The sequence below is a fragment of the Silurus meridionalis genome, chromosome 12 (assembly GCF_014805685.1).
Source record: "Silurus meridionalis isolate SWU-2019-XX chromosome 12, ASM1480568v1, whole genome shotgun sequence".
Taxonomy (NCBI): Eukaryota; Metazoa; Chordata; class Actinopteri; order Siluriformes; family Siluridae; genus Silurus; species Silurus meridionalis.
The window spans coordinates 21,267,218-21,286,948 of NC_060895.1; the positions used below are offsets into that span (position 1 = coordinate 21,267,218).

Below are 19,731 nucleotides of genomic sequence, written 5' to 3' on the forward strand. Positions count from 1 at the left end.
AAGCATTCAAGCATTTTGCTGTAAAACCCATGTGTTACAAAAGGAAAAAAAATGCTTACTAGGCTCTAGTTATAGCCTCTCCTTGAATATGCGTCTGTCTGTCTGTCTGTCTGTCTGTCTGTCTGTCTGTCTGTCTATCTATCTATCTATCTATCTATCTATCTATCTATCTATCTATCTATCTATCTAAAGCTGCACAGTGACCCTGCTCTAATACTGGCTAAGACTTCATACAAAAAGATTGCAGGGGCTTTTCTCATTTTTCCACATTTCTGTAGAAAACATGCGATATTGTACAAAAACAACACCACCAGTTCAACATCATCTATATTTATGCTTTCTCAATGAAGCCTCAGACTTTGAGACACTGGGGTTGAAATTAGATCGTTTATAGCTACAGCGCCATCTGTTGGCTGATTCGCAAAACACAAGCATGCACAGAAACTGGTCGTTCATAAAATTAAATAATAAAATCCTAACTTTTTATTTGTATAGCCAATAATCTGACATAATTGTTATATGTTCACGCAAGTCATTACCCACAATGCCTTTCCTGATGACAGTGTTGCAGGAGGATTTACGGTGCATTCAAACTAATGCTTGTGACTCATAAATCACATAACCAGAAACTTGATAATGGACAAGCGACCTCAACTTATGCCTACTTTAAAAGCCGGGAGGATTCAGCAGGTTTTGGAGCAGCACTTTGCTAGATAAGCTTCTACAACTAACTAGCTGATGAAACTAATATTTATACCTGTGAGTCCAAAACACTAATCGGATTTCTCAGTACAATGAAACACTAACAGCAAAGTCTGATTATATTTTTTGTTTCTTAATTAATTTGTAACTATTAAACACAATTGTGAACCTGCAATAATGAAAACAATGGCCAATAGTAGTGTTAGCCCTCTGACAACTAACTGTAAAGGAATTGCATAACAAATACTCCAGTTTTAGCTTTTCATTACAAATAAAACTAATACAGTAAGGCAGAGTTTCAGGCGTGACACCACCAGACTGCAAAAACGATCATGTCCCTTTATCACAGCAGCAGAAATGACTCAGACGACTGAGAATGAGAAACAACTTCATTTCGCTAATTTAATAGCGCCATATGTTTATACTGTCATACTGTATGATTTACGGTTTCGTTAGTCCAATCAAGTGTTGGAGTTTTTGGTGTTCTCAGTTCTAGATATGGACTCCCATCTTCTCTGCTTCTCTTGACTTGGATAATCTGCTTTTTATGACTCGGATGGGTTTAAAAAGCAGAAACCAGACTGCGTGCAGTGGTTTTATTATGCACAGTGTCTGGTTAACATATGCAGGTGTAGTTTACAAAATGAACGCGTCAAATCAAGTTCATTTCTATTGAATATAGCTTTTTACAAAAGGATTGTCTCAAAGCAGCTTTACAGAATTTAGGAGTTAAGGTTAACGATGTGTATTTATAAAGCAGAAGCTGCTTTATAAAACATACGCATGAGTGCTGCAGCATTGCTTTAGAGGTTGCAGAAGGTCCACTTGTCATTGCTCAGGCCGTACGCCGCACACTGCAACAAGTCGCTTTGCAGGCCGTCATCCCAGAAGGAGCCTCTTTTGAAACTGCCTTACAAGAAAACCCACAAACAGTTTGCTGGAGAGAACCTGTACAATCCTACATTGTCCCTTAAGAACATATAATAAAATGTTTGCTGAAATGTGAGGGGTGCACTCACTTTTGTAATGTATATAATAAATAGCCACAGGGCTCATAGGACTCAAAACAATAGGAAACTAATAAGGGCTAAAGGGACACGATGGTGACATCTAGTGGACAAGACATGGTAACGCAAGAAAACAAAACAGGATCCATCGAAAACCAGACAACTTAATGTTTAGAGTTTTTAGTACAAACTCTAAACATTAAGTTTAAAAAACTAAAAATATTTTTTTTTTCTTCTGTTGATCAAAATATACTGCATATTTTACAAGTATAATCTTGCACTTAAATGCACCAGTAGTGGGCCATGCCTTTTACACCTAAAGAATAAATTATTTGGAATAATTTAATGCATATTCATTGAAATAAATTATTACAATTTTAGTGATTTTAATAGTGCTTAGGCCTGCAGAAAAAGGCCATGCTATCCCTGATGGCCAGCCACTGGTTTACTGAACCGGTTTTATTGAACATGGGTTGGTTACAGAGTGAGGTTTGTGTGAATTGCCTGGGGGAAAGCTATTCTTGTGTGTTGTCTTTTGCATCATAGGTTGCAAATATTCCTATTTTGTTGAGCTTAATTATTATAATTACTATTATTACTATTAGTATTATTATCATTAGTATTATTTATTAATATTATTGTTATTATCATCGTCATTAATATTTAAATAACAATTATTAATTATGCATTCTCCTTTTTTTCCTCTCCTGTTTATTATCATCACTATAACTACATCATTATTGCTATTATTACAATTGCAACGAATCTGTGCCGTCAGTTCAATTCCTGCTCTCTGATTGGCTACAGCTAATCGGAACACAATTAATGCGGAAGTGACTTTACGTTTCGATCTACAACCCATAACAAGTCCATAAGTCTCCCAGTGGATGGTTTGTAGATTTGTGATTGTGTGGAGCACGGTGACGTAAAAGGCAGCAACAGTGAAGTTTGGACTCAGAAGCTGTCAAACCCACAGAAGAGCGGAAACGACGTGACTTTTATTAAGCTGCGGAGCTTCTTTTTGTACAACAGGTTGTTTATTTTGGGGGTAAGTTCTTGATTAAAGATATTTGCTCGTAAAGGATATATGTCGTATCAATAAGGTGTAATATACTAGGAGGCTAACCAGAGTAGCGTTAGTTGCATTGTTTACTGCGCAAGCTGCCAAACTTGATTTCATTAAATTTCTCAACATAAGCGAGTCTTAGACCAGTTTCAGGATTTAAAAACGTCCCAAAATAATCAGCATGTAGGTCTTTAGATATTAACATTACTTTACATTGCTCCCTTCTGGCGTTATTTACACGATTTTACAACTCTATCAGTTAATTAATGTTTACTCATATCTTGTTTTGTTAGCTAGCCAGCTTTTGCAGTCTTTCTGAGCCACAATATGTCGAAAAAACTGCTCTGAACAAATTGGTTTTTTACCTAAACGTTTTCCGTCAACTTCCGCGATAGTAGTTGCGGTCTTGTCGAGAATAGCCAATCACAGCGAAGGTAGTGGATAGGTTTAGCCAATCACACTGCTGGGGTGGGATTTTTGTCTGAATACGGGTACAAAAGCGGCTTATCATAACATTCCACTGGAATAACCGTGGCTTAAATGATGTAGTCTTCAACATTTATGACAATAAGCATGAAATTTAATAATTAAAAAGTGTACAAGTGTCTGCTGTTTCCTACATTATTAGTTGTTTATGTTCCTGTTGATCAAAATATATTTTACTGGTTTCACCTGAATAGTTTTAACCCCAAAACATCTCAGCATCAGTTGATTGTGTACGTCACTGAATGTAAAATGGTTAAACCAGTTGTCATCATCTGTCATCTAACGTTTCTATTAAACTTTTATTTTTGTAAATGTGTTGAATTGTGCAGATGAATCTTGAATGTCACTAATGAAGGCGAGTGAACGGCATCAGATCAACCAATAAACAACTAGTTCTCTAAAACAGGTCAAAGTTGAATCTTCAATTGGAGAGTGAATACACACGGAGCAAAACGCAGAATACATTCATTCTGAAAATGGACGAACAACTAAAAAAAACAAACGAACACTTGTACAGTACAGTACAGTACAAGTGTGAATCCTGTCTGGTGTTTTGCGATCAATATAAATCAAATATCCAATCAATTCAATAAATTTGTGCTGTTGAAAATCATTGAAACCAATCAGAAGGAAGTCAAATTTTGTGCATTTTTAATCTCTGTGATCTAAACCGTAGTTTATATCAAGAAATCCTGAAACTGTGCATCATACTGAGAACACGACTAAACATTTTGATGATCGTGTTTATGAACAATGACGAAGGGACTTTTCATTCTGAAGGAATGAGATGTTCATTGACACAAATATTTAATTTTGAGAGATGAACTAAGGATTTTGAGAATAGTTCAGGCTTTTGCAAGAAATCCAATGTGCTGTTTGTATAAATTGTTTTGAGAAATTTGAAACAAGTACAAATGTTTGCAAATTTTAAGGATGATTTCGAAAAAATGCTCCAAAGCAACTGAGAAAAACTGTAATCTCACAAAAGTAAGTGTTTGTGTCAACATTTAATCAGAGTCTCTTTGTCATTGTTCACAATGAACATGCACAAAGTTGAATTTCTTCTGTTTGGCATCTATAAATTTGAAACAAGTACAAATGTATTTATTCGAATGAATATTTGATTTTTATTGATTGCAAAAGACCGGACAGGATTCATACTTTTACTGTCCTGTATTGGTGTCCATTAGTTTCTTCGGTTGTTCATCCGTTTTCAGAAATTGTTCTGTTTTGCTTTGTTGCCAAATTCAGGTTCACAAGATTCACCTTTGACCTGTTTTAGAGAACCAGGTGATCGTTGGTTGATTGGAAACAGCAGACACTTGTACACAATCGATTAAATTAATGTAGCAAAGCATTCGCAGTTTAATCAAAGCAGCGAGACATGTTTTTATGATGTGCACAAATGACTAAATGATGTGGAGGTTAAACAAATAGTTTGAGAATTTCATTTCTGATCAAAAATTTCTTCAGAAAAACTGAAGGATTTCCTATTTTTTTTAGGAAAAAATAAGATTAGCCAAACGCATACACGGGTCAAATTCAGCAAGGCCCAAGACACTTGTATGACTGAGACGATGAACCTGGGTCTATGAGAGATTTGTGAGATTTTAAACCTCCAGTGGGAAGAGGATTCTCAGTGGTTAAGGCAACGTTGTTTTTTTTTTTTAATTTATTTATTTTTTTATTTAGCTTAGGCTCTGTGGAAATTTCAAACCATAAAATGTATGCTGAACAATTCTGTAGTCTTGTTCTATTTATCTACATTAAATTTTTTTAATCCCAGGGCATGGAAAAGAGAAGCAGGATCGCTTTGACCGAGCCAGACTGCAGGTGATTAAGGACGGCTACGAGCGGGCGTTCGAGTGCATTAACAAGGCTCTCTCCGAGGACGAGGCGGGACACAAGGCCCAGGCGTTGGAGCTTTATCGCCAGGGACGCCAGCACCTTCTCAGAGCGCTTAGCGTGCCGACGCAAGGAGACGAGTGCGTGGGCGCTCAATGGGATTCGGCACGGCAGATGCAGCAGAAGATGCAGGAGACTCTGAACAACATCGCGTCTCGGTTAGCGATCCTGGAGAACAGCCTAATTCCTTCAGCTACTCCTTCTCTTCCGAGCAGACCAGGGAACGAGGCGTCTTCTCAGAACCTGTACCCTACACTACCTACCAGACCACCACCACCCAAGGTGCTGCTCTCCAACAGCCAGGCTGCAGGGAGCGAACAACCTCCCGCGTACTCGCCGCAAGCTGCAGATGGACACGTCAGTATCTCATACGGGACGGCTTCAGGTGAGCTTTCTTTAGTCGGGGATGAGTACTACAGCCAAACACCCAGCTCCAGCACCTCACCACAGATCACGTGGGAAGACGGAGAGGAAATGTTTTTCCTGCCTAACGGCGTCCAAATCTTCTTCGTCACTCCCGATGGAAATGTGAGCGCACCCTCATACCCAGGATACCTGCGTATCGTGAAGTTTACCAGCGACTGTCCGGAGGAGACGCCCACCAGGCCACCTGCCTTCCTGCAGGTAGAGTGATCATAGTATAGTACTGATAAAAACATCAGCTGTCATACAGCTCAATTGGCAGAAAGAGGTATCATGTGAAACACTGTGTACAGTATGGAGAAATTTATCTACTATAATAAGTTAAGTTGACTGAGTTAGATGTATAGATAATCATTTATAACCTCTGGTACGCACTGCGAATATAACACTATAAAAATAGAATTAGTTTTAATGAGAGTCAAGAAGCTTTTATTGTCATTTCATCCATATATAGATGACGCAGTACACAGCGAAATCAGACCACATTCCTCCAGAACCCTGGTGCTACTTTTTAACAACATTAAGCTACATAACAGAAAACACAGAGCTATGGACTAGTAAGTGTCCTCGCCACATAAAGTGCATCGTGTGCAACCTGGCGCAAAAACAGTGCAAGACAGACTGAGAGCTTGAGGGAAGAAACTGTTGCAGAGTCTGCATGCGGCGGCCTGAATGCTTCGGAACCGCTTTCCTGATGGCAGTGTGGGGTGAAGAGTGTGTGCTGTTGGCATCTAAACAACGTTTAGAGACAGGTGGTCGGCTCTACACCAGGCTGTTAACTGGTGCACCTCCACTTTGTATGCTGACTCATCGTTCTTGCTGATGAGACCCACCACGGTCGTGTCATCAGCGAACTTGATGATGTTATTCGAGCTGTGCTTTGCTACGCAGTAGTAAGTCAGCAGAGTGAACAGCAGTGGACCGAGCACACAGCCCTGAGGGACTCCGGTGCTCAGTGTGGTGCTGCTGGAGATGCTGTCTCCCAGTCAGGAAGTCCAGGATCCAGTTCCAGAGGGAGGTGTTCAGAGCCAGTAGGCTCAACTTCTCAATCAGTTGCTGATGGATGATTGTGTTAAATTCTGAGCTGAAGTCTATGAACAGGTGTCTCATTGCAAACAAATGCCAAAAAGGAATATGCATTAGAGGGCAGGATTTTTTTTATCTACAAAAACAGATTGACCCTTTTGGCAAAAGCAAAGGCCATGAACATTGTTAGACAATGTATGTGCAACATTGAATCACTTGCTAAAGTAGTGATTTATCTGTAGCACCATTACAACAGATCTTTGTTTTGAGACTTCAATTTTTCTTCATTTACCCTTCTGAAAACGCGTTCCTAGGGCGAAAATAAAATCACAAAATTGCACCTGGCAAATCGTGAAATAAGCCCAGAACCTCATATACATTTTATTCAGATATTTCAACTATTAAATTAACATTTAATAGTTAAAAATTAAAGACCAACATAAAGACCAGAGAGATGCATATGGGAGAAAAGTAAGTCAATTTGCAGGTTAGCGAGGAACCGAGTTATTGCACAAGAATGGGGAAATTAAGAAGAACCCATGAAGGAAAAAAAAAATCTCAAAACAACAGTTTGTGATGTCACCAAAAGCCTCCAAAGGGACAGGGGTGAAGATTTCACAATCAACTTATTCAATCAAAACTTTGAGACCAGGAATATAGAGGCCATAAAAGCTGCCAATCAAAAGTTCACAAAAGTTCTGGATGAACAGGCCAAAGTGTGGAGAAAGAAAGGATCTGGTCATGATCCAAAAGTTACGAGCTCATCAGTCAAGCAAAGTGGACGTGGCTGCTTTTGGAATGAATTTATGTTCGATAATTGAACACAGCAGCAGTAAAACATCCTCCGTCTTCTATATTATGAAGAATGCATCCAATTTGATTGGGAGGAAATGAATCATACAGTGTTTTCCCAAAACACAAGGCAAACATAAGAAGGGAGGGGGAGAGTGGAAGGTTCTAGACTGGCCAAGTCAATCACCAGATTTGAATCATATTTAGCATTTAGTTTAGCTCCTGCTGAGAAGAATGGAGAAAAGAAAAAGAGTATGGACTTTTAGAGTATAGTGTAGTTTGGATGTTTATGGTAGACACTAAAGCGTGTCCTGGAGCCGTTATCTCCTCTAACGATAACAGAAGGCCTCATGTGCTAATGCACTTTCTTGGATTGCAGACATCCAGACCGACCAGTTCCGCCTACACCACCCTTTCCCTCGCTTTCACAAACACCGCTTACATAATCAGTCCTGCCACTGTCCATTTGCCCCTGAACGATCACATGAGCGTGCGTTCACTGTTCATTATCTTTCAGCATGTCCTGGAATGACCTCAGGGTTAGGAAAAGTCATTCTGGAAGAGATAAAGACGAGCGCATGCCTTTCGGATGAGCGTACGAGCGGTTTAAATATGAATCCATTGCCACATGGACGAAAAACCAAATCAGTTTTGTTGTTTTCGTTAGTGGAGACGAATCGCACAAGAGACGCGGCTGAAACACTTCAAATACTTTCCAGATGAAATTTGTAACAGACTAGGGAAAAAAAATGTATTTCATAATCGATTGTTTTCTAGAATTAAGCTCGTTTTAACATTTCTTTAGTTATACAGTGTTGGGTCAAAAGTATTGGGACACCCAATTTCTTTTTTTTTTTTTCCTTAGCCATATGTGGTTCTTCCCCAAACTGTTACCACAAAGTTGGATGTACACAATTGTATAGGACGTCTTTGGATCCATTAGCATACATTTTTCTCTTACTCTTTTACCTGACTTTACTAACACACTTGTGGCAGAATGAGCACAAATCTCCATAAGCACATGCCAAAATCTAGTAAGAAAAAGTGAAGGATATCATAAAAGCAACGGGAACTAATTCTGGAATGGGATGTTCAAAAACACATACCAAACTTCTGGTTAGGTGTCCACAAACTTTTGTTCGTATAGTGTACCTGCTCTTTCTCATCCTTTTTAATTAGTTTTAGATAGTAATCCTAAACAGTGCCCTTACATTATAAACAGCTTGGTGTTGCTCAATGATCTGTGTCTTATTTCCTAAAGTGTGTGAGAGCTGAGTGCCATCAAGAGCAAATGTATACTTAGAAGAACTTTCTCCTGAACAGGACGTGTGAAAGCAGTATTGGGTTTTAGGTCATCTCATTTAAAGTGCAGTCTCTAATGCAACATCCTGTATTTTTTATTTATTATAGTCATGTGATGGATGGTGTGATATGGACACTCTCTCTGTTGCTGCACAGAGGGGAGGGTTTTGTTTGTGCCTCATGCTTGAGCTCGGGGGAGAACCACATAGAGATATTTTTGTTTGTGTTTTTGTCTCAAGTTTATTTAAATTACTCTCTAATTAGTCAAAAAGGCATTTTTGAAAACGCATGCCAATGCAACTGCTCATAAAGCCATCTCCGTGAAGATCTGGTTTACATGGGTTGAAGTGGAAGAGCTCCTACAGAGCTCTGACCTCCTCAGTCATATTAAACACCTTTGGAACTGCACCTCAGGCTTTCTCACCTCACCTACATCAGTACCTGACTTTACTAACACCCTCGTGGCAGAATGAATCTCACACAAATCTCCACAAGTACACTCAAATCTGGTGGAACATCTTCCCAGAAGAGTGGAAGGTATTATAAAAGATGCAGACTAATTGCGGAACGGGATAAAAAAAACACATACCAATCAAAGTCAATTCAAATTTTGTCACATACACATTAATACAGAGTACGACATGTTAAATGCTTTATTATTATTATTTTTTTTACGACTGTCCAACATGTAAAAAAATGTAAATAGAATATAAATATAAAAGAGCAAATGAATACAATTATATTAAAAGTATAACTAAAAAAATATATATAATATACACACACACACACACACACACAGGGAAAAAAATAATAATAATAATGTTATAGTATACAGTGAGGAAAATAAGTATTTGAACACCCTGCTATTTTGCAAGTTCTCCCACTTAGAAATCATGGAGGGGTCTGAAATTGTCATCGTAGGTGCATGTCCAACAACCTCCTTCCCTCAGTTAGAGCATTGAAGATGGGTCGAGGCTGGGTCTTCCAACATGACAATGACCAAGCACACAGCCAGGATAACCAAGGAGTGGCTCTGTAAGAAGCATATCAAGGTTCTGGCGTGGCCTAGCCAGTCTCCAGACCTAAACCCAATAGAGAATCTTTGAAGGAAGCTCAAACTCTGTGTTTCTCAGCGACAGGCCAGAAACCTGACTGATCTAGAGAAGATCTGTGTGGAGGAGTGGGCCAAAATCCCTCCTGCAGTGTGTGCAAACCTGGTGAAACTACAGGCCTTTGTAATTGCAAACAAAGGCTACTGTACCAAATATTAACATTGACTTTCTCAGGTGTTCAAATACTTATTTGCAGCTGTATCATACAAATAAATAGTTAAAAAAATCGTACATTGTGATTTCTGGATTTTTTTTAGATTATGTCTCACAGTGGACATGCACCTACGATGACAATTTCAGACCCCTCCATGATTTCTAAGTGGGAGAACTTGCAAAATAGCAGGGTGTTTAAATACTTATTTTCCTCACTGTATATTAGTAATGTGTGTATGAGATAGATAGACATTTTATATATATATATATATATATATATATATATATATATATATATATATATATACACACACACACACAAAAGGGGATGGATATGTGTGCGACAGATTTTGACAGAAGTACAGATTAGAGTGATCCAGTGTGATTGACATTAAAGTGTCCATGTGCTGGTATAAAAGTGACACAGCGCCGTGCCAGTCCACAGTTAAACTGACATTCAATAGTGTAAAACAAGTCTGCAGCGAAGGAAAAGTGAAACAGTGAGAGAAGTCCAGGTACAAGGTGCTAGGTGTTTCCTGATTTAGACTTCGAATGGCCTTCGGGTCGTTTCCCTGATCGTGTATACATGGGTGATATCCCAATATAATATGAATATTGTGATCAGTTTTGTCACAATACACTTTTCTGAGATAATCTTGCTATCGCAAAATCCGTTTAGAAGTTTATTTGTAGTTGTTTGGCTGAAAACTTTATTTATTTTGTATTTTTTTGGGGGGGACATCTTTCTTTTTACTGTTTATTTCCTATGCTTTAAAAGTATCACTGAATTCAGTTCTAAATCAGACACCCCTGCTTTGCTGGCAGTGTAGTGAATCAAAGTATTTAGTATTTACACTACACATATAGTAAATCTGTAGTAAGTCCTTGTATATGAGTAGATGACTGACAGGTGTTTTGCACTGATTTCAGGTGTGTGACTGGCTTTACCCTCTCATGACCACTGACTCTCCAGTCCTGCTGTGTAACACAGGAGTTTACATGTTCCCTGATTTGATGGCTCCTTCTCCAGGCTACTATGTAGGCGTGGTGCTATCATCTGAGCTGCCCCAGGCAGAACGCAACCTGTTCCAGGAACTCCTGTCCCAACTGACCGACTTGAGAGTCCAGGTGAGATTTTGCCAGTTCATTAGATCAGAAAAAACGCTAGAATGTTTAGCCCTCAGATAAGGTTTGCTGAAACGTGTACCCATATTCTGCACAGGTTTCTATTAAGTTTTTAAGCATTTCTATGCCTGTTTGTCGTATAAAGCTGCCAACATTGATGAATTTTCAGCTCGCTCTCACGTGAAAAAGCTTTTCTGCCTTCTTAGCTGAATAAGTGTCCAAGAATAACACACATGAACATTTAAAAAAAAAATTTGATACTGTTTGTGTGATTTGGTAAAGCCGAAGGAAAATTTCCAGTCTGTGGACAATAAAGTTAAACTAACCAACTTACTAACTAGCTGTCATTTCGTGTCGCCTTTTGCTGCATCCCAGTTCACCTGCATTTGCCATGTACGTAATTTTAGCATTTGGCAGATGCCTTTATTCAGGGCGACTTCTACAACTGAGCATTTGATGGTTAAGAGCCTTGCTCAAAGGCCCAGCAGTGACATCTTAAACATCCGAATTTCAACCAGTGAGCCACTGCTTAAAAATGTCAGAGCTGTGATTTATCACGACACTTCTAACGAACAAGATCGCTGTCTCAGCAAATGAACTGATTCACAACACGGAATTTGATTTCAAGCTGTTGAATGTCATACACTGTAACACATAAAGCATTAATTGTATTTTGTAATAGTAAACTGTTGTAAAGACAGCTCCCACTTAATTCTCTTTTTACAATACGACTTGCTAAAGTTACGGTATTTACGAGACAGCAAAGTTTATGAACGATTTATATATGGTATCCTAGATGTATTACATCAACATGCCATCCATAATGTTCCTTGTTCAGACTTTATACCAACATGATCCTAATGCATCCTTGGGCCTGATTTAATGCATCGCTTCTCCTCTCCACAGATTTCAGGCGTATTTGAGAGATTAAGAGATTTATTTAAACAGGTACCAGGATGAAGTTTGGAATATTGTGAATTGCAAGTGCCTTTGTATTTTCTGCCAAACCGAATGGTGAAAATATTTCTTACAAATACGTTTCCAGTCGTCTTCCAGTGATGTTGTTCTGCTCTTGAAGTGAACGTGACCCCTCGAACGACTCATTGCAGCATGTCAAACACATTTTCACACAGGCCCATGTTGTTTTGGATTTTGTTTTCCCTTAGTAAGTTTTTCGAACCACTATAGGTTTTAAATTTCATTTGACTTGGTGAAAACTGCAGAAACCCTGGATATAATGTATAAAAGGGAATTAGATGCATATGTTATAGAAAGTGGTAACAGAAGTTCTGCTACGCTAGAATATGCCATCTGGGTTTATTTCTTACGTAGTACATGTTCACCTGCAATTTTGTGACATCATTTTTTTTTTGTGCCACATCACATCATGGTGTCTCTATTTACAAGTTAAGAAATTCCATTTTGATTGTATCACAAGGTTTGGGTTAAATACTGTAAGGCACTTGACACTTAATTAAATTCCAATTGCAATACGTTTCTGCTTTCTGTAGCTTGTGTTAGTGAAGGGTAGAGTTGGTGCTGCTTTAGTCTTCCTGCTAGACATTATGACAACAAACAAAGGCGGAAATCGGTCGGCCTAAAAATAGATCCAAAGTTCAACAGTGACTCAATGCTACGATTCTTCAGTTTTGTCACCTAGCATAAACAAACATTCCAAACTCATTGTCTCCAACCTGCCGCCTCATAAATGTTTGAGAACACATGTTTTGGAAAAACCACGTACCGGATTCATCGTGCCACAGAGCATCACTGCCAGTTTTGAAAGTGGGTGCCGGTACAATCCCTCGCTTTGTTTAAAAATAACAGTGCGTTGTGTGAAGTCGTGCATCTGCTGACTGACTGCACAAAGCACCGCGATCAGAGGAGCACAAAGCGCCCAAACAGTCGTTTGATGAAAATACATAACGTGGAAAATTAGAATTGCAGAGTTGTACTCAGTTTACAGATACACTTTTTTCCCAAGCAGTTTATTGTCCCCTTTTGCTTTTAGTGACCGCACTAGAGTGGTGCTGCGATGTGCATAATGTCATGTTGTAACCGTTTTCTACCTTCATGTGTGTCCAAGCCGTCTGAGGCAGCAGCAGATATTATTGACCTGCCTCAGAAGGTGCCCATAGAGCCAGCAAGGCCTGAAGAGGTGCCCTCTACTGACGAGGAGAAGTTACTTCCAGAGTGGAGCGAGAAAGTGGCTCATGGGATTCTTACAGGTAGGATCTGAGGACATGCATTTAGGTCTGGATCAATATTTTTGTCACACTATATTATGAGGTTGGATCAGAAGGTTTCTAGGTGAGCTCTGTTTACAAGAAAGTACTTCATGTATCTATGCTACCCACCATCACCATAAAAATAGTCCCCTTGAACAGCGATACAGAGCTAAGTGTTCCTGCCACTTTGGAAATGTGTCCTGGAAGTCTTCCTTTCGAAACGTGTCAAGCACCTTCTGCAATCCGCAATGGTGTCAAAACGGGGACCTTTGAGGCGGATACTTCATCTTCGGGATGAGGTAAAGTCCACAGGAGCCAAATCTGGCGAGTAGGGTGGATTGTTCTCATCGCCGTCGCATCGCCGTATGTCAAACGTCTCTGTGACAGATTTGTCCAGTTTTACGCAGATTTTTCATGTTTGCTCTTCGTTCCAATTTTAGCATAGTATAATTTAACAAAACCGAGATTTACACTCTCACTCTTATCGACTTACGATTGATCGACTTTCAAACACTTTTCCGGTTCCTATCTATTTCGTAACTCGGGGGCTACTTGTATATACATATGTGGCAGCGGGTGAGTGGACAAGCACCAGTTCACAAGTGGAGGGCGGAGCATGCGCTACGTTTGCCTGTCATGTGAAACTTTTTACAATTTTGTCGTACTGCTATCGTATGATCGTAAAATCGTACGTTGGGCCATCATAACTCGGGGAACATTTGTAATACAAACAAACTCAATCACTGATCCGTAAGGCTCCTGTCAGCACAACAAAAGTTTTTTGTTACGGGATTAAATGTTTTGAATGTTCAGTTGCATGTTAATTCCCTTCAGTCTGTGTTAATGAGCTTGGCTAATTATCTCACGCTAGCTGCTGTGTTTTAGCAGTGTCCATTCCTGTCCAAAAAAAACATGGGACAGCACACTTCCATTGAGAAAGTGGGATAGCTAATGGACAAATGATTTGTCCTCCCCTGAGGACTGCACTAACTGGATGTAAATGCACAAAAGATTTTGAATGACCGTGTTTAGCTGCATGTTGGCTTTCAAGCATGGTTGATTGACCTAATTTCGGGTAGTTGGACCATTTTGAATGAGACTATATATTGTAGTGTATAATCTGCTATGGTTGTGATTGTTGTAATACTTTCGCAGGAGCTTCCTGGCTGAGCTGGGGATTAACCAAGGGAGCAGAATACACAGGGAAGGCCATCCAAAAAGGAGCATCCAAGCTGAGGGAACACATCACGCCTGATGACCGGCCCACCCAAGTCAGCCCTACGGTCACCAAAAGCCTGCACGTAGCCAAGCAAGCCACAGGAGGAGCTGTGAAAGTCAGCCAGTTTCTGGGTAAAGCATCTACCAACACTGATCATCCCAGATATCTCATTAGTAGTAGTTTTATTTTTTACACCTTCTGAACACTTCCTGTTGTAGTGGATGGGCTGTGCACCATTGCTGGTCATGTGGGCAGAGAGCTAGCCCCTCATGTAAAAAAACACGGAGGTAAACTCATCCCAGAATCCATGAAGAAAGATAAGGACGGGCGATCCAATATCGATGGGGCCATGGTGATTGCTGCAAGTGGAGTTCAAGGTAATATTGAATAAAAATTTTGCATGTGGTCGATTTTATTTTTCAAAACTAGATCATATTTTAATATTGTAATCTGTATTTTTGTTTGTTTGTTGTAAACCGTTTTTACACATATAAAGAGTGCATTACATAGGAAAAGGTCCAATAAAGGTTCTACTAAGTGCAAGAGTATTTGATTAACATATTTACATATAAAAGTATTTATATATATATATATATAATTTATAAATACTATATGGATGGTAGTTTGCGGACACCTGGTCAAAAGATTGGTACGTGCTTTTTGAAAAATCGCATTTCACATTTAGTCCCCATTAATTCCACTCTTCTGTGAAGATGTTGCACTAGATTTTAGAGAGTCTTTGTAGAGATGTGTGTGAAATTCATTCAGACACAAGGGTGACAAAGTCCAGGAACAGATGTCCCAAAAGTGTTCAATAATGTGGAGGTCAGAGCTCTATTGCAGGCCACTCAAGATCTTCCACTTCAGCTATATGTAAACCATATCTTCATGAAGCTGGATTTGTGAACAGGGGCACTGTCATGATGTAACAGGTTTGGGTCACATAGTTAGAGTAAAGAGAAAATGTTATGCTACTTGATCCAAAGACATATACATTTGTGTGGAAAAAGCACATGAATCTTATGGTCAGGTGTCCACAAACGTAAAACATACACTATAATGCACTATAATGTGTTGTAATGCAAAGCAGAGCGTTGTGTTCTTTCTGAGAAGTCAATCAAATTCTGGACTAAAATGTTTAAAAGGCGCATCTCATTAAATTTTTCCTGTGCAGGATTTGCCACGATGTGGACCGGCCTGGAAATCGCCGCCAAGAACATCGCGAAGAGCGTCGCCACCGAGACCGTCACCACCGTCAAGCACAAGTGAGTAAGAAAGCATTCAGGAAAGTACAGTTTTTTTTATCATTATGGATTTCCTAAAGATAAAACCATACACTTTAACTGAATACGATCTCCTAATACCAATCTTATTCGCACTTTGTTAATCTGTTGCTGTTTTAACGCTGCCTCTACCTACACAGACTCATTCACTTTCCTATACATCTCTTTCCTCTATTTGTTTACAGATTCAGAGGGCTAGAGAAAATATCAGACTCCCAAAACGAGAAAAAGTCGCTCTAACCGTATCCCGCTTGATAATTATTAACAATATAAAGCACTGCTATGGCTAATTGTGGTTGTGAGTGATATCAGGTGCTCCTAATAACAGTATTGGTGATGGGATCTGACCCCTTTTCTAGCTGAACACTTCTCTTTAATTCCCATTTATTTGCAGTTACTAATTCAGTATTACTTTTCATTGAATATTGCTTCCTGAAAATGAACAGTTGCAGATTTCTCAAATTTTCCACCTGTGCTCACTCGTGCCTACTACATGCTGTATAGTGAAAGCTCAGACAGATGCCATTGCAATTTGAGTAAATTTTAGTTTAAAACCCACAAACAAATCCATGACATAATCAAAATAGCAATTTCCAAGTCGGGCAAAGAGTCAGGAGCTCAGAAAGCCACATGTTTCACAACAAGAAACCATTAACAGAGTAAAGAATATTTAAACATTTCTAGAACAACAAATGCAATACTAGTGATAAAGTATTTTTTTTCTAAATAGGGCTTGGCCATGTGACAGTGTTAGATTCATTTCTATATAATTAAGTACATCCAAGTATTATTTTAAAATTGTTATTAAAAAATAAATATTATGTATTACTGTAAATACATATATCCTAGAACCACAATACAGTATTTTTGTACATCATGCTCTCCTTATGTAAGCATGTTACAAACTATTTTCAGAGCTTATTTTATGGCACACAGTATTCTTTAGTATTCTATAGATATACTGATCATTTCATCTCCATCTAAGAGAAAAAGAACGTAAAATTCTCTCTCTGCTGGTAATCCCAGTGGTAATGAACAGTCAGGTATGCAGTAGAGGGCAGATAGCACTTTCCTCCTTTGGGATAAGCCTTGGTTTAAAAAGGTGTTGTGGCTAAGTATATATAACTATTGCAATAATTACAATACTCAAAACGGAGATTTCACGAATTTGATCTGTTTGTCTATGAATACCAACATCAAACAAATCTGTTTCTTTTTTTTTTGTATTCCACACACTACATAAACAATCATAATAGTGTTATTTAATTGCATTTCTATTATGTTTATGCTTCGCTCACTCACGATGCTATTGAGCCACTGCATGTATATATGAATATATAAGACTGAATGCTTTACACTACATGCTTTAAACCTGCGCTCCTTTTTATCCTTTCTATTAAAATTCCCCACATTTCCTTCTTTTAACTAATGTGGATTATGTGGTGAAGGTATGGGGCTGAAGCAGGGCAGGCCACCGACCACGCGGTCAACTCCGCCATCAACGTGGGAGTCACAGCGTTCAACATCGACAACCTGGGCGTCAAGGCCATGGTGAAAAAGACGGGGAAAGAAACGGCACACGCCATTCTGAAAGACTACAGAGTGCAAGACGGAGAGGAACAAGAGGAGAAGAAACAAGAGGAAAAGCCCAGAGAGAAGAAATAGTCTTCTGTATTTGAATGGACAAGCCTCACAGTTCATGGTTCATGGTTCAAGGTCTGTTTGACATGGAAAAGGTGTTCGGATGTGTCATTATTGTAAATCAGCCATGGTGGAACTAATGCTGACCTGCTTTGTTTTATTTAAAAAAAATAACCTTGGTTCTTTAATCTAGGTTAATAATGGTTCTCACCGTTTCATTATTTACCAACATGCTGCCTATATATTGTAGTTTGGGTCTATTTTTATACTGATAAACTCCTCTTTTTAAGATTTCAACCGATTTAAAGGTCTCCATGGTTGCCTTATTCTCGACAAAGCTGTGAAAGTGTAATAGTGGTCTACTGTAGAATTCAGAGAATGTTTTTTTTTCTTTAGCCTTTATTTGTCTGGCCTGAAAAATCTGAACACAAAAGCAGGTTTAATTCTTCATGCTTTTTCCTGGACATAGCTGGATGATGAATCTGCTTCAGGACAGAGCGCATAAAAATCTAATCATAACGTTGAAGCAGAGCAGGATTTTTTCATAAAATAAATTAAATGAAACCAAAGCTTAATGATAAATCTTGAAATCATATTTATTTATAAAGCACATTCAACATTCATTTGTTCAACTTTATGCTCATCTAAATGGTATGTGTATTAGAATAACTTTCCAGCCCTTTTGCACTATTACTATCAAATACTGAAAAGACTGTTTGTAGCTGCTATAATGGGGTGAAAACAGGAAATAACTTGCTTCATGGACGTTCTACGCCAATAATCTCAAATGCAAATCGATAAAAAATTAAGTCCTTTTTAAATAAATTTTACAGTGTCGATTGAGAATGTGTAAATTTTTCTTTAGCAACACGATTGGTTGTGTATTTAATTACAATTTATATTGCAATTATCATAATAGTGACAATAAGGACATTACATGAGCATTCTATTCTTGAAATGCAGATGATCAATTAATTTGTATTTGATTAAGTGAAATAAGTATTCGATCCCCTACCAACCAGCAACAGTTCTGACCCCCACACACCCAAATTAGTCCTGTCCCTTTAAGAAAGATCTTCTAATATCAACCTCTTTCATTCAAACCTCTCCACTACCATCGACAAGACCAAAGAGCTGTCAAATGACATCAGGGACAAGATCAAATTAAATCATAGCATAAAAAGGAATAGAAAAAAAATATATAAATATGTATATATATATATATATATATATATATATATATATATATATATATATATATATATATATATATATATATATATATATATATATATATCACAAAAGGTTGTAGACCTGTCAAATACAAATTCATTGATGACTGAAATTGATAATTGATTATTATATATATATATATATATATATATATATATATATATATATATATATATATATATATATATATATATATATATATATATATATATATATATACACATTACTTTGTTAAAATAAACATAATTCTAGCTCAGGGGTCACCAACCTTTTTGAAACTGAGAGCTACTTCTTGGGTACCAATTAATGTGAAGGGCTACCAGTTTGATCTGAAATAACAAATTTGCTCAGTTTACTTTTTATTGTTATTATCAATAATTAATGATATTCATCTATGTGAAGACATTGATCATGTTAATGATTTTCATAATGAGTATCAACAATGATTTAACAAAGTAGGAAACAGCTATTTTTAGGAAAGGCCCGTGGGCTTCTCATGTGGTCCTTGAAGGCCCGCAGGCACCATGTTGGTGACTCCTATTATAGACTGTTCATTTCTTTGTAAAGCGAGTAAACTCACAAAATCAGACTCAGCAGGGGATCATATATTATTTCCCCCACTGTATCTAATATATAATATGCAAATAAGGATTGGCGGATAGAGTCTAGTTTTCAAAGTGGAATCAAGTATTGGGCTGAAATCTCAGAAAAGTGTGTACATATGAGTGTTCAGATATTTGAAAGTACAGATTGATTTAGTGATATGCCTCTAAAATAAACTGTTCTTCGCGTTAGTAATATTTATTATATTTCACTTTGTGTTCTATGTCGACATGCTGCACTAGATTATAGATTATACACTAGATAATGGATTTCTATATTTAAATGCTTTGAGCAGATGAAAAAAAAATCTCTTTAAGCTTTAACTCTGTTTCCAAGCACTTTACACGTTTTTAGTGAGGAATTCTAGCTAGTTATAGTAGGAGAAAGAATATTGTTTTATTTTTAAATTTTTTCTTTATATCTTG

At 38.0% G+C, this 19,731-nt stretch overlaps 1 protein-coding gene across 1 annotated transcript in view; it reads left to right on the top strand.

The window, feature by feature from the left end:
* The window catches only part of spartb (spartin b), a 54,708-nt gene extending 36,395 nt beyond the window's left edge, over positions 1 to 18,313 (top strand). Inside the window, exons 6-12 of the mRNA XM_046862462.1 lie at positions 5,048 to 5,790; positions 10,905 to 11,102; positions 13,186 to 13,327; positions 14,483 to 14,677; positions 14,765 to 14,923; positions 15,721 to 15,811; positions 17,278 to 18,313. Coding sequence (XP_046718418.1) covers positions 5,048 to 5,790; positions 10,905 to 11,102; positions 13,186 to 13,327; positions 14,483 to 14,677; positions 14,765 to 14,923; positions 15,721 to 15,811; positions 17,278 to 17,494 — 1,745 coding nt within the window. The 3' untranslated portion in view covers positions 17,495 to 18,313. The remainder of the gene's footprint in view (positions 1 to 5,047; positions 5,791 to 10,904; positions 11,103 to 13,185; positions 13,328 to 14,482; positions 14,678 to 14,764; positions 14,924 to 15,720; positions 15,812 to 17,277) is intronic.
* The last annotated feature ends 1,418 nt before the right edge of the window (positions 18,314 to 19,731 follow it).